Below are 14568 nucleotides of genomic sequence, written 5' to 3' on the forward strand. Positions count from 1 at the left end.
AATTACTTTCTTCAAAAATACTAATCTACAAGTGTAAGAAACTAAATGGAGAGTATATACAGTATATTATAAAACAAATTATGTAAATTTTTTATATATGCTGATTTTAAATATAAACTTTATTCATTTTATTGTAAAAGCAGAAACAAGTTACTCCCCATCCAATGGTCTTTTCCAGCAGCAATATAAAACGAAAAAGAAGACACTCGAAGGCTCATTTTGGACCATTTCCATGCAGAGGCGCAACAAAGTGCAATTTTCCATCGACCTGGCCCGCCTCAATTTTATCGTCTCATTCAGACAGCTATAAATTTGTCGCTACTCGTAAAATTCGGCGCGGCCGAGGGCACAAATCGCCATCTTTCCGGAATCAAAGGCAATAAAAGTGCGGAAACAATGACGCTGCGTGTGTCGATCGCGGCGGCGAAACGCAATGCGGCCCGAATCAAACTGCGATTTGGCTGCGACGATCCGACCGGCAACCCTCCTAGGCACACACGTGTGGGGTGTGCGTGTAAAACGAGGACCGGCTGGCGCCTGCAATCCAACGCTGCCCGGCCTTTCTTTGCTAATTAATGACTTAATGAGTCCGCACTATGGCCTTTTAATGGTCAGCTGCATGACCGCCCGTTAATTGAACCTTAGCTTGCGGACATTTTGGTCACATGTGTGTCACTCAAACTTTGCCTATTCACTCAATTCACATATTTATGAGGATTGTCTGAAAAAAAAGTTTTCAATTAAGAGATATGGATTGGTTATATGAATTTCTAAATTTTCTGGATTGTGGAGTGAAAATTTAAAAAAAAAATGATGCAACATGGTTACAGAATTGTTTCATTGTATATAAAGCAAGAAAAATAAATTTGAATAAATTTAATTTGGCGTCATAAAAAAATGAAATTTCAAAAAATTTAAATTAAAATTCGTATTAATCGTATTATAGATTTCTTTTGTTACATTTCAAATTTAATAAGGGCCAAATTTGCCTGAACATTGAATTAAAAATTTAAGTAAATTTGTATTTGTGGAACATTAATTTAAAGATCTTCATAATTTTATTCATTTCATATTATGATAAATTACATTGAATTAAAAGTCAATTTAAGTCCACTTCAGCAGATGAGATCTCCTTGATCTCCAGAAGTTTTAGCAAATATAATCTCCGCGTTACTATGCTGGCGCTTTTTGTTCAACAATTCAATGTTTTCCCAACAGTTGTTGTTGCTGTAGGGTTTGTAATAAAATTCAAAATCTGCAGAAAACTTTGATTTATCAAAAATTATTCTAATAATAGAAGCAATCATCAACTGCAATTAATTTTACCGCCATCAACAAGTAATACTTGGAAAAAGCGAAATATTTTTAAAACTTTGTTCTGTGCCGCCGGCTTGTGCGTCATCAATCGGCAAAGAGCGTCGAACTTTCAGCTGCTGTTGCTGTTTTTATGTATGCATCTGCCGGTGTGCGACAAAAATGGCATCGACGCGGAAAAGTTTGGCAAAAACTTTCTCTGCAACTTCTCCGCTCGACCGAGTTTGCCCGCCCAGAAAGAGAGAGGAGCCGACTTGTAAATCGGCGCGCGAGCAAAACACGAGGAATAAAAAGCTGGCGAGAAGAGAGAAGATTCGCTCGCGTGTTTTAAAACACAATGGTGCAAATTTGCACGAGATGGTCTGCTACTTTTTGTGTACTCCAGAGCGGAAAATTCAATTTCGCGGCCTCTTGAATTGTGATCTAAATATTAAATTCCACCGCAGCAGTTCTGCATGTGTGACGAGTACTTACATTTAGTCCATGATTTTCTCGCTCGGCATAAAGTGAATTCAATTACGTCGGTGTTCACACAATAGTACATGCGGCGCAGGAAAGTGAATGGCGGTTTTCTGCTGGGAAGGAAGCGGCGTCGTTAAGAGATTTGAATGTCCAGATTTTGAATTAGGGATTTGCGGATGTAAGGCTTGCTGGCTGCACCTTTGTCACAGAGAAGACAAAACGCTTTCAGTGATAATGTTTAAGCAGATTTGCTCTCGTTGCATGGAAAGCGGAAAGTGAATTGAATGCTCAAAGCTATGAATTAAATGAAATGAAGCGTTCCTTAAGATAATCATAGACACAATAGTCTATGCACCTGAGGGAAACATGAATTTTTTATTTATTAAATTAGTCTTTTGTTTCATAATTTTCAGCATGGTTGTACTTATTGTTAATGCTAAACATTAATCAGATTTTAGAAAAAAATAAATAAATTATTCAGAAATTTTTGAAAAATAATAATATGTCGGCAGTCGGCACGTAAATGTGGTGCAATTAAGCTTCCACATTGATGGACAAAACAAAATGACAGCTTATTTAACAATTTATATTGTCAGTAGCTCAATATTCATTAAATCAACAGAAATGAAACGATTGAAAAGAAAAAATATTCATGTTTTTATGTAATAAATTTCAAGATTTGTATGACCAGAATGTAAAATTATCTGTTAATTTTATTTCAACATGTAAATTGCATTTGAAAATTTTTAACAGACTCGCAGACACCATTAATACAGCAAATAGCCCCGTCGCTTGGAAACAAGGCTCGTTGGAATGCAAAACAATAACCCTTAATCACGCCAGCCGTAAATTTTGCAAACAGTCGGGCTGCTGCTCGGGCACACAGAAAATTACGCCAGTGAGCGCGCGCGAGAGAGAGAAGATTGCCCCGACGCAGCAGCACCCTCATTATCAGCGACGCGCAAATTTTGCATTTTCGGCACGCGGCGGACAATCACAACATTTTGGGCTGAGCTTGCATCAAACGAGACTCGTCGTTTCCGTGATTACGCCCGGCGGCCCTGTGCGATTGCTTTTCACCAGAAGGTGACGCTTTAATAACAAATCTGGCCGGATTCGTGCGAAAACATCTGAGGGCGTCGTTAGCGATTCGTCGTCGCTTTTCCCGCCGGGAAACTGCACGCGGGGCGCATCTCATTATTTTACTTGGCCCGGCCGCGGCAACGCTCCCTCGGCGCAGATTTGCGCTACATTATGCAGTCGGAATACCACTCGCATTCCCGGCAACTTTGCGCCCGCCACTGCGTAAATAGTGCATGAGCCCCGGTGGCTATTTCCACTCGGCTCAAAGGGCCAGTCAATTTGCGCCGGCTTATTATGGATGAAAAGCACTGCATTACAAGGGTGCCGGAATTTAATCCCACGCGCATTTTTGAGGCCGTGGCGTGGCCTTAACAAGCTAAATTATTGACCTCCTGAAAGCTGTTTACACACCAGCTTAACTGTTGGAGATTTTTTGTACATAATTGTATTGAAGAGTATTTTAGTCTTTCTCTTTAGGAAAGAAAATTGCAAAAATTAATGCAATTTTAAATTTTTATTCCGATTTTCAAGAGATGACCAAGGCAACGTAATTCTTTGTGAAAAATAAATCGTTAATTATTTAAAACAGGGCGTGAAGTAGATTATTAAATAATGTAATTTTTATTTGTAATAACAAACATTATTTTAAATTTAATGTTATTTTGAAATATTAAATTGTAAAGGAAGAAATTTTGATAAATTTGAAAATTTTTAGCTTTGCAAAGAAATGCCTTTGCAGGTATAAATTTCATATTGGATTTTTGGATAATTTTTTTTTAAATTTTACTCAGTATAATATATATCATGAAAAAAATTAAAAATAAAATTGTAAGGTGGAATTTGAAAAGTTGAGCTCACCATCATTATTTCAGATTTATTCAATCCTTTTTTTTTTGTCTTTTTTTAAGCAGAAATTGAATGAAAAATATAATTTGCGCCTAAAAATATTTTATCCCTCAAAATAAAATATTCAAAATAAGAAGCGAAATCCACGACCCCCGACCCATGTTGCCCTCAAATACGTGTGGAGTCGTTTGGACCAAACGGATTGTAAATCGATGCCCATTCTTTTCCGACCAATTTTGGCTCCTGCCTTCACCTTTTTTCCCCGCCGGCCGCGATTTTGTTCTTATCAATAATGCACGAGTCGTTTTATGACTGGCGTTGTAAATTTGGGCAGCTATCTTTTCGAAAACGCCGGCGCTCCATCGCTCACTCGAGCTGCACCGTAGGGAGGCGGCGGATTGAAGGGCAATGAAAAAGGCCAAGTGCTGGTTAGTTACGAGGGCAATTTGGCCGGCAAACGTGCTCTCGAATAAAGTTGGCTATCGACACACACGGAGGTGTGCAGTCAATTTGCCCCGCTTTATTAAATTCAAATCCCTAAAGATCAATGAATAAAAACTGCACTCAATCTATAAGCTTTGGTTGATTTATTACGTGCGGCAGTTCAGAAAATGGCACACGAACGCAACGAGACTAATTGAAAAAAGCTGCAGAGCATTAATTTCATTTCATTAAAATTCACTCTACATACATTCGCGGATTATTAAAAGTATGAAAACCGCCAGGCGAAAATAAGGGGGCAAACAAACTCGCACATTAGTGAGAAATTTATTTGCAGAGAGAGCACGCGAAATTAAACGGAAAGTAGGTCGGCGGTGGCGTTGGCACTCATTAAAAGCTGCACCTCTCACCAGCAAACACTACACGCGATACCAAATCGCGGCAGACGCCAAATCTGCTGCCTGGAAATGCGAATCTCACTCTGCTCTGTGTGCGACAACCGCGCGAGTCGGGGCAACAAAGGGCCACCGCGCAAATGCTGCTGATACGAATCTGTTAATGAATGTAAATACACATTAGCCCGACGCGAGCGGGGCGCGGGAACACCACCACCACGTATGTAATAATTAATTCGCATTATTATTGATTATTAATCCAAGTTTTTTTTATATAATAACGCTAGCAATATTACATTTGCTTTTAATATTTGTATTTTTATATTTAAGCATGCAAAAGTTTTATTTGAAGTAATTTTTAACTTATATTATTAACTGCACAGTAATTAAAATTTTTACTTTTACCATTTTTACTAAATACAGAATATTAACAGTATAGCCGCATTAAAGCTATTAATAATCAATTAAATATAAACTTTAGTTTGTTTTGAATTGAAAATAATTATTAAAAGTGCGACACTAACACAATTTCTAAATTCAAAATAAAGATAATTAGAATATTATAGCTTTGTGATGATTCTGATTAGTATTATTATTGAAAATATGGACTTAAAAATACCACTTAACATGACAGATTTTTTTCAGTTAATTTATGCTTCATATACTTAAGTTATTCAATGTCAGTAAAGAAATAAATTATTAGATACATTTGGCAGATTTAATAATTTTATTTTATTAACAATGTAAAGGTGAGTCCACAGTTTTAAATAATTGGATATGTATATTATTAATAATTATTTGAAATTTTCACCATAAATTTTGTTTAATTTGAATGAGATCAAAATGTACTTTTTTTTTGTAAAAAATCGAATACCATCGTTGAGCCGGTCCGATAATATTTTAATTAAGTAAAAACCACGTGCTTATCGAAAACCATTTTACCGTGCACACTGATGGTGAAGATTGGTTGGTGTTCCCTCATTACTGAGCCTCACCGTCGTAACACGCAGTCAAATTGAATGAATATTCAGCGCCACAGTGGATTATCACATTCGCTTATGACGAACGGTCGGCTAAAACAAGGCCTTGATATTTTAATTACCAGTCGCTGTATCGCTATACGCATGATTGAATCACCCACCTGCCAATTTACTAATGCTAGCGAGAGGAAATCTGGGTGCGATCAAATCCGACTCCCTCGAGCTCTAGCGCCTCTCGCCACAATGTTCCTTTCAAAAGCAACTCACTCTCTGTTTGCTGACGACGTCGATTCGCAGGATTAATTTATTGCCACGGTACGACTGTGTGGCTCGGTCTAATTAATAATCGGCGGCGCCCTTGTGGAAACACGGCAGGGTCGTTTTTGAGCCGGATTAAAATGTAATCGAGTAATTTGGCAAAATGGGCCTGTCTGTCTCGTGTGCAAATTTAATTACACCGTCCATACTGTGAGCCTTTTTGCTGCCATATTCCACTGAGCCCAAAGCCACCCCCACTATAACCATTATTAATAAATATTGGCATGGACATATGGTGGTATTATCTTAATCCTATTTTCCAATGTTTATCTCTATTTAGGTGTTCTCAGCTTTGGATTAATTCAAACAGCGGCTTTTATTTTCGCTTACTGGGAATCATTCGATTGGCTTTAGCAAAACTTTATGGTTAATTTTTTAAGCGATGTTAAGTTTTTTTTAATAGGTGAGACGATTTTTTAACAACTTCTTAGAAAAAAGCCATAAAGACGACGTTGAAATTGACGCTTTAGAATAATCTTAAATCACCTGATTGACAAACAAATCACCTATTATTTTTCATCAATTTTAATTGAAAATAAAAAATACAATTCGTCAAAGATTACTATTTACTAGAAATTTTTTAAGCCTTTCATTGCGTTTTTATTTTTAAAATAACCTCTTTCATCTATTTTCAAACAAAATTGAAACACTTGTTTAAAAAATGTCACATATACAAACAGCTTAAATCACTTTGATGTCCGAAATATTAATATATCTTTTTTTTTTAAATCTCTGCATTAAATTTTTTTGATTATTATTTTCCAAAAAGCTTATCAGAAAAATTAACACATTCTTCTCTCCCTAGCATAATTGAAAAAGTGATGCAAATGTACTCCCAAACATTGTAGGTTTAAAGAATATTGTTTAAGAAAATTATTTTTTGATGCAAATGTAGCCTCCTGTTTAATTTCACTTTAAAACCGTAAAATTTGTAGTCAAGTAGCACATTACATTTATTCAGTAAATGATTAGCAAGAATGATTTTCATTCGCCTGCCATTACTCATATACAAACATGTTGTGACAAATAGCCACATCAACTAACACAAATATGCACCGTAATTAATTTAACCGTGTGGCGGAAGCAAAAGAGCAAATATGGATGTATTTATTCAACGTCAATTGCAACAGCGGCCGATAAATTTGCGCTGCGCCAACCTAATTAGTCCCGAGATTGATTAAATCCAAGTGCAATTATGGCGGCAATCAGTCAAATTTCCGCTCGCGCACGTGCCCGATGCAATTAATGGACGGACTTACCACGTCGATGAGCTGCGAGAGCTTGAGCTTGATGCAGACGCGCAGCACGTCCGAGGTGTTGACCACTGGACGCACCAACTTGTTGTAGTTGGATAGCAGGTCGTCGTAGAGTCGCTTGGCGTCAGGGTTGGCGGCCGTCGGCCACACGGCCACTGCGGCCACCAGCACGGCGATCACGCCCACCTCGCGCCAACCGCCCATCACCGGCCGCCGTTCAAAAACACCATCTGCAAATGTAACAAGGAAAAAAATGTTTTATTTTGTATTTGTAGAATAATAATTTCATACGACAATTTTAATTAGTAATTTACTTGTGTAATCATTTAGTTTTAAAAGATATATAACACCATAGATTTATATTGTTTTCCCATAATATCTTGTGTGTGTCTTTGTACGTATTTTGAATATTCTAATTTTAATTTTTGTTGTGCACATTTATCTAGCTAAGTGTCCTTAGCAAAAATATTTGTGCTCCAAAAAGTGGTTATTTTAATTTTGTAAATTTATTTTTCTATTACAATATGTTGAGTAATGATTTGATTGTAATTTATTTATTTTAAATAATGATAGGTGAAACCATGCTTGAGTAAAAAAATTGAAGAAGAAACATTAATTTTCACAAACATTAAATTAATTCAGAAATAATTACTTAAGTAGCAATATTTATTTCTTCATTTGCCTTGATCGTCGCAGCAATCCTGGATATTTATGGTGAAATAATTTTTATTGAAATGCTGATCATAAAATGGTTTTTAATCAACATGATTATTATCAAAATTGATTTATCATGTGATTATTATCAACGTCAATTTAAATTTCCTCTACTAAAAGAACAGGACTCTTTAGAGATGCCTTGCTAATTGAAAAATTCCCTCCATTCATTGTTTACACACGCAAAATCTGAAAGCTCCGTATGCACTTCTCCCAGGTCCCACAACGCAAGTTCCGTTCTCTCGGAATTTTCATATCCTGTGGAAGTTGCGCACTGGCGCGTTGGTGGAAAAATTGGGGCTCAAGTCTTGGATTAGAAGGGCTTAGCAAACGCCGCAGCCTCTCTCCTCAGCCAGGCAAGTTTTGCGCGGAACCTCAATAACAAACCGACGGGCCAGGGACTTTAATAATCCCCTTTCTCATCTAAAGTTGGCGCCCACTTTCGGTAAAAACGGCCCAGTTGCACAGGCCCCTAGACAAAAATGACGCTGCAAAGAAACTTAAATTAGCTTTTCGGCCGGCCGGGAAATAAAAAATGCAATGAAAAATGAATTTCCTCGTGCCTGGTGCACATTCCTGGCGACGGGAGTTGAAAAATTAAATGTCTTTTTAAGGGCTCGTCCCCGCGGAGTGGTGGAAAAAGGGACGGAGAGAAAAATTCAGGATTATACAAAACGGCTCACTTTTGTCGACTTGCGCTATTTTTCCGCCCATGAACATTTGAGGAGCATTAATTTTTCACATTCCGCGACCGGGGTCTGAGGTGGGTAAATAAATAAAGCGTTTGTTTGCTCAGACCGTGTGTTGGCAAAACAGCAACCTCGGAACGTTTACGATTATTCATGTCGAGCAAACACGACCGCACACGTACTAGGAATTTTGTTTGATTCGCCGGCAACATAAATAAATACATACAACGAATGAAAAAGTAGTTCGGGTGAAAATGCGAGAAATAAATCATGAAATGAGAGCGCAGCGGCTTATTTTTCGTTTCGCGAGAGGGCCATTCTTTGTCATTTTCTAAAGCAGCTTTCCAGGTCGGCGGGCAAAAATGTTTGCGTCTCGTTCGCCCTCGAGTGAAGGAGCTGCGAAATTTTTAAACAGCGCACCGACCACCGTCGTGGGAACAAAAGTTTTAATTCGCACACTGCAAATACAGAACGGTAAAAAATTAACTTCTGCTCCGTTGGGTAGTTCTTTTTTGTATTATTTTGAAAGCAAGAACCGAGAGAATTGTTTGTTCTGTCTGACGGATTTTCGTCCAGCCTAGAGCCAAGCGAGGGTCAGAGACACACATATATACATATCTGGAGAACAATGCTGCCGGCTAATCAATATTAGAGACACAGCTGCCGGCGCAATCCTCCTCCGTGTGCTCGTCCGGCGTTTACTTTTAATTGTCTTCCCTCAAAAGCCGAGAGCGTGCGCCGCCGCCCGCGGAGTCCCAACTGCTGACCCTCCCTCATGCTTTTCCTTCCGTCCGCAAAAACTTCGCGTCAACTTGGGAGACACGCAGAGACGCAATTAATCCTTTCCCTATTGCGCCACGTCAAAAGTTTTTCACTAATTTTGGGTCTCTGCTGTCTGAACTTGCGATTCACGCCCGTCTCCATATAATTGAGGAAAGGTCGTCAGGCCAAAACTCGTATTTTGCACCCATGACCTTTTACAACAAGTAAAATGGTTTGTCTCGGAAAGGAAAATCTACAAAAAAAAAAAAACAGGATTACCTTTGAAATTTCATCGAAAGTCATATAAGTAATTTATATTTATTTATTAACTTCGATTTTTTTTCAATCAATATTTAAATGAAAAATATTTTTGATTGAGACTAAATTTAAAAATTATGTAGAGAAAATATTAGTTTAAAAACTGTGCCTGATTTTGTCACTTTTTTAATCAGGTAAGTTTTTTAAACCAAAAACATTTCAAAATAAATTTGCTTCCCATAAGGAATTTAAAGGAATTTTCAAAGGACAAAGTTAAGCATGATGTATCCCATCATGGGCTTTTCAACTCGCTGTGCCTCCGCGATATTGAGCTAAATCCATGACGCGTCAGCGGTGCGGATTTGAGCCTAAATTTTGTTTTCGCGTCAGTTCACATGTGAGCTAAATCCAATGTTTACGCAAATTAGGTCGAGTTTTCATTTTCGGATTTTTCATGCCAAAATAGATCAGGTTACCAATTTTGATAATTTTTGAAGTGGTAAATGTTGGTCAAAAAAGCGTAGAAAGTCGTCTCATGCTGGGTCGAAAGGAGACCCTGAAAGCATGGCCACCACTTTGAACTCGGAAAAAAACAGGAGAAAGACAGAAAAAAACGCTCAATTCCCATGAACCGATATTAAAAAAATATGGGAAAACACTATCTGATATAGTCCAAGCGAATTAAGTCCTCATAGTCAAAATTTATGAGCAAAACCAATCGTCTCGGACGGGACAGCGACTCCTTATCATTCATTATTTTTTCTGTTTGTTTGATGAATGAACTGCCGATTATTTTTGTTTACTTACATCCTGGACGTAAATCAGTGTTTAAGGTGTATACTGCAGCTTTACATCGGCCGATTGAGCACACAAAGAACCTATTTTTCTCACAAAAACTCGTATTTTAGGTCATTTTTTGGCATTTACATCTAACCAAAATAAAAGGCAAACCGAGGCCGGCGAGGCAAACAACCGATTTTATTTTAATAAGAGATGCGCATGGGCATAATCAAGGGAGTAATTATTATGAGCAATGATGATTTAAATTGGCGGGAATACTCGAAAGTTTGTTTTTCCCTTGTCTTGTAAACTCCAACAATATATTGACAAGGATCCCAAGGATTTAGCTCAAAACACCCCTGATGCAAGAAAATTTTGCTCATGTCGCTGTTGAAACGTGTGATTTTAGCTCAAGAACACGGACGCACAGCGTAAATAATAACAAACAAAAAAATGTATATTTATATTGCATGATAGTTTAATAAGTTGCCCTCATTTCGAACCCAATAAACATTTCTTGGAACATCTATTTAGTTAATGTATGTGATGAGATGTAATGTTTAGTAGTCAATTTAATAATATATTTTAATCTGGATTTACCAAAACAACAAATGACAACAAATAATCTTATATTATATTATTTGTATTATTCAACTCTCATTGTCAACTCTTTTGATTAATTCTTTAATTAAAACGGAGCATAAAGCTAGAGCGAATCTTTTTTAACGACCTGAAAGATTCAATCTTGATTCAATTTTTCATTTTAGAGGAGTAATCGCATGTAGGTGGTGGTGCTTATCAAGGGAAACTAGATTCAAATGAACCAAATGGAGCACCTCTGAAAAGGGGGTTGAAGTGAGAAAAATGCTGGATGCTCCGCATGGGTGAAGGAAGAAGGAGCGAGCTAGTGCTGGAGAGATATTATCAAATCATTTCTTATTTGCATAATAATGAGAGATTCATCTCACTCGGATGATTTCTGGATTAACCAGATAAAAAAAGAGGGCGGGCAGGACTCGAGTCTCTGGAGAAATCAAGATTTAAATGTGGAATCCCTACACGGTCCCGGCTCCTGGGTAGGAAAAATTATAAATTGCACTCGCTCTCTGCTGCAAATTTAATTAGGCCAGTGCGGCCACCCTATCTCTCTCTGTAGAACGTGTGTGTGTTCCTTTTTGTGGCAATTAAAACACGCGGGTAAGTGTTGTTTATGCTTTTTAAATAGATTTATTTGCATAATTGCAGCAGTTAATTCTGGCCCGGAAGGAAAAAGAAGTGGGCCTCGGAGTGGCCGACCGTAAAAGGCGAGCACCACTTTTTTTCTTTTACGATTAAAGAGAGGAAGCAACCGCCAACTTGGAATGGCTGCACGCCTACATGAATGCGCCAACTTAGAGATTTCGTCAAGAGTGCGTTTTAAGCAAGTGAGCGTTTCATTCTATGAGAGCCTCCAAGCTCAGAGAGCTTAGAAAATCAGCGTATGGGGTTTATGTTGTGTACTGCGGAATTTTAGGCCGATTTTATGATGGAATTTGTGTTTTTCATAATTAAAAATAATGTCGATCTACATGTTCAATTGTAAATGAAAAATACAACATTTTACCAGTAAACTTAGGAGATCTCGGACCTTTCGTCCTTTTAAAAGCTGGTCTGAACTGGACCTAGGTAAGCTGTATATCAAATGTAAAATTCATATAGAATGAACTAAAAAGGAATAACAAAACTAAATTGTTTTTTTGCTTATTGTTGATTAACTCATAGGATAAACCGTATAAACAACAGTGTGTATTTCGTATACACATAATAATTATCAGAGTTAAAGTCGTTCTGAATGATAATCTAAATTTTTTGTTAATAGATGTTAATTACTAACAAATAATTTAATTTTTTTTATTCACACAAGACCGTCTATAATATGCTTTTCTTAAGTATATAACAATTTAACCTTTTTGATTATAATTTTATTTAAATCAATATAAGATATATAGCAAAAAAAAACCAAAGTAATTTATATATCCGTTTATATTTGGCTTATAATAGAACTCGTTTTCAACCCCTGTAAATATCTATTGTTTGTATTAAAATTATACTAAGAAATGACACAGGATGCCAACTTTCAGTGTGTCAGAATCTCTTTCTTAAACTAAATTTTAAATACCAATTTTATTATTGAAAGTAAATAACTCAAAAAAATTCTGCAACATTTTATCTATTTCACGGCTGCGGGAATCCAACTTTTTACAGTCAACAAGGCAGGATGCGGCACACGAAAAATTGGTACGGCAAACGCAAGAATATTGTAAGGCAAGAGCAATTTTCTCGATCGAATTTCGAGAGCCTACGGGCGAGAAGGAGCCGCGGCGAAATACGTTTGGCGCGAGCAAAAATTACAGAAGGAGCGGCAGTCGCTCTCACTCCCCCGGCATCGATCACGAATGCGTCGTTTGTTATTTTGCGGCGGAGACTCGGATCGAGCTAGGCCCTTCGTAAGGTCTCAAGCCCATTTGTCTGCCGTCGGGGCGAACGAAGAAAACTCAAAGACAAACACTCTCATTACCCCCGTCGCATCATCACCGAGCCGATCGATCGATTGAATTGGCTGAATTTGCATATTTTTGCGCGAGCACCTGCCCGCTTCCCATTCGACTGATGAGTTGAAAAAGCAGAAGCTTCGCATTCAAAATTGATACGTGCGCCCTTTGAAACGGAATTCAGGCATGTTTGCCTGCCCGGGCCGGCACCTTTCATTAGACGGAGCGCCGCTTTCGGCGCCAAACAAAAGAGCCGCGCCTCTCTCTCTCGCTCAAATCCGCCGCCGCACACTCCCGCGATGAAATTTTAATTAGCCGGAGAGAGAGCGCGCGCAAAACCCAACCGCTGCAATTTCTGCTGCTGATGCTCCGCCGCACTCACCGGGGCCATAAGTAGGTCGTGTCAACAATAATTGTGAATACGAACCAACGAGCTCCACGGTGCATGCAAAACAGGCCCGGATTTTTCACCGGCTTCATCCTCTGCTTTCATCGTCGGCATTCATTATTACTGCTGGCCGACGGCGAGAAGAGCGTGCGAAATTTACAACCTGCTTTTCGCACTTCGCTAAGTTCGCATGGAATGCAAGTAAACGCTTTTTTAAACTTTTATAGGATATGCTCATATGCTACACGCGTCGGCTTTTGCATCTGGTTTTTTTTTAAATCTTGATAACGAAAATCTCGGTATTGCTCGTAAATTTCTGTTAGATGCTAGGTGAGTTATTTTATAACCGTTTTTTCAGGCACTAAAAGCCAAATTTTTTAAGTTTTTATCAATTTAAAATAGGTAAAAGTAAAATTTAATAAAAATAATGAAAAACTCGATAATAATAATAATATTATATTAATAATAGTAATCAGATGCACACACTTGATTTTTTCTTTTAAAATTTTTTAGTATATGCCATACCAGCAAAAATTTATGGTACATATGCAATATTTCGCACTAAGCATTTTGATATTGCAATTTGGTGATTATTTCATAGACACGAAATAAAGGGATCATTGCTTGCACTATTAATTATCATTCAGTGCTATTTTTAAAAGCACGCATTGCATCGCACATTTACAAACTGTAAGAAAAAAAATTATAAATTACGTTTTGTGTAATTTTTATTTTTATTTTGTTATTATTTTGTAAATAATTAAAATATTAACAGAAATTATTAAATATTTTAATTCACCAGACCTCAATGCAATACTGTGAATCAGTGATATTTTATAAAAAAAAAAATTTTTAATTGATATTACTTCGGTATATTTTGATATGAGATGATTATTTTTGGAGAAAATTTTTGTAATAAACGATTAAATAATAAAGTAATGTACGTATTTCTAATAATTGATCTTAAAACAAAACGACAGATCAGAAATGGCAAAAGTGAAGCATAAATAAAATAAAATCACTGATTTATCAAAGTTTCACGTAAAATTAATATCCTATTCTTTCTTCATCTTGTTAAAATTACTCCTTGGTAAAATAAAAGATGTAAAATGCACCAATGCTGTCATTACGTGCCATTTAATTCCCAAAGTAGAGAAAAAAAAACCGGCAAGAACAATATTCAGTTTCTGGGCAAACACAATCAAGAAAAGCAAACGAGGTTCAGAAAGACATGCTGACATAAAGTCTCGATTTTCTTGTTATATATATACGGGCCGTGATAGTGTGTGTGTGTGTGAGGATTGCGTGTATGGCTGCAGGGGCGGAGGGCGTCTCTCTTTCAGTATCCCTT

The 14568-nt window shown here is 37.3% G+C and overlaps 1 protein-coding gene across 6 annotated transcripts in view; it reads right to left on the reverse strand.

Moving 5' to 3' along the window:
• LOC132203223 (acetylcholine receptor subunit alpha-like) overlaps positions 1 to 14568 on the reverse strand; it is a 51266-nt gene that overhangs the window by 36268 nt on the left and 430 nt on the right. For 5 of the 6 annotated variants that reach the window (XM_059630841.1, XM_059630844.1, XM_059630840.1 and 2 more), the window contains exon 2: positions 7099 to 7325. In XM_059630841.1, the coding sequence (XP_059486824.1) occupies positions 7099 to 7325 (227 nt within the window). Of the gene's footprint in view, positions 1 to 7098; positions 7326 to 10325; positions 10477 to 14568 lie in introns of those variants that run through there. The other variant, XM_059630846.1, reaches the window with a different exon arrangement.

Source organism: Neocloeon triangulifer, unplaced genomic scaffold (genome assembly GCF_031216515.1).
Source record: "Neocloeon triangulifer isolate White Clay Creek 2 clone unplaced genomic scaffold, ASM3121651v1 ptg000017l, whole genome shotgun sequence".
Taxonomy (NCBI): Eukaryota; Metazoa; Arthropoda; class Insecta; order Ephemeroptera; family Baetidae; genus Neocloeon; species Neocloeon triangulifer.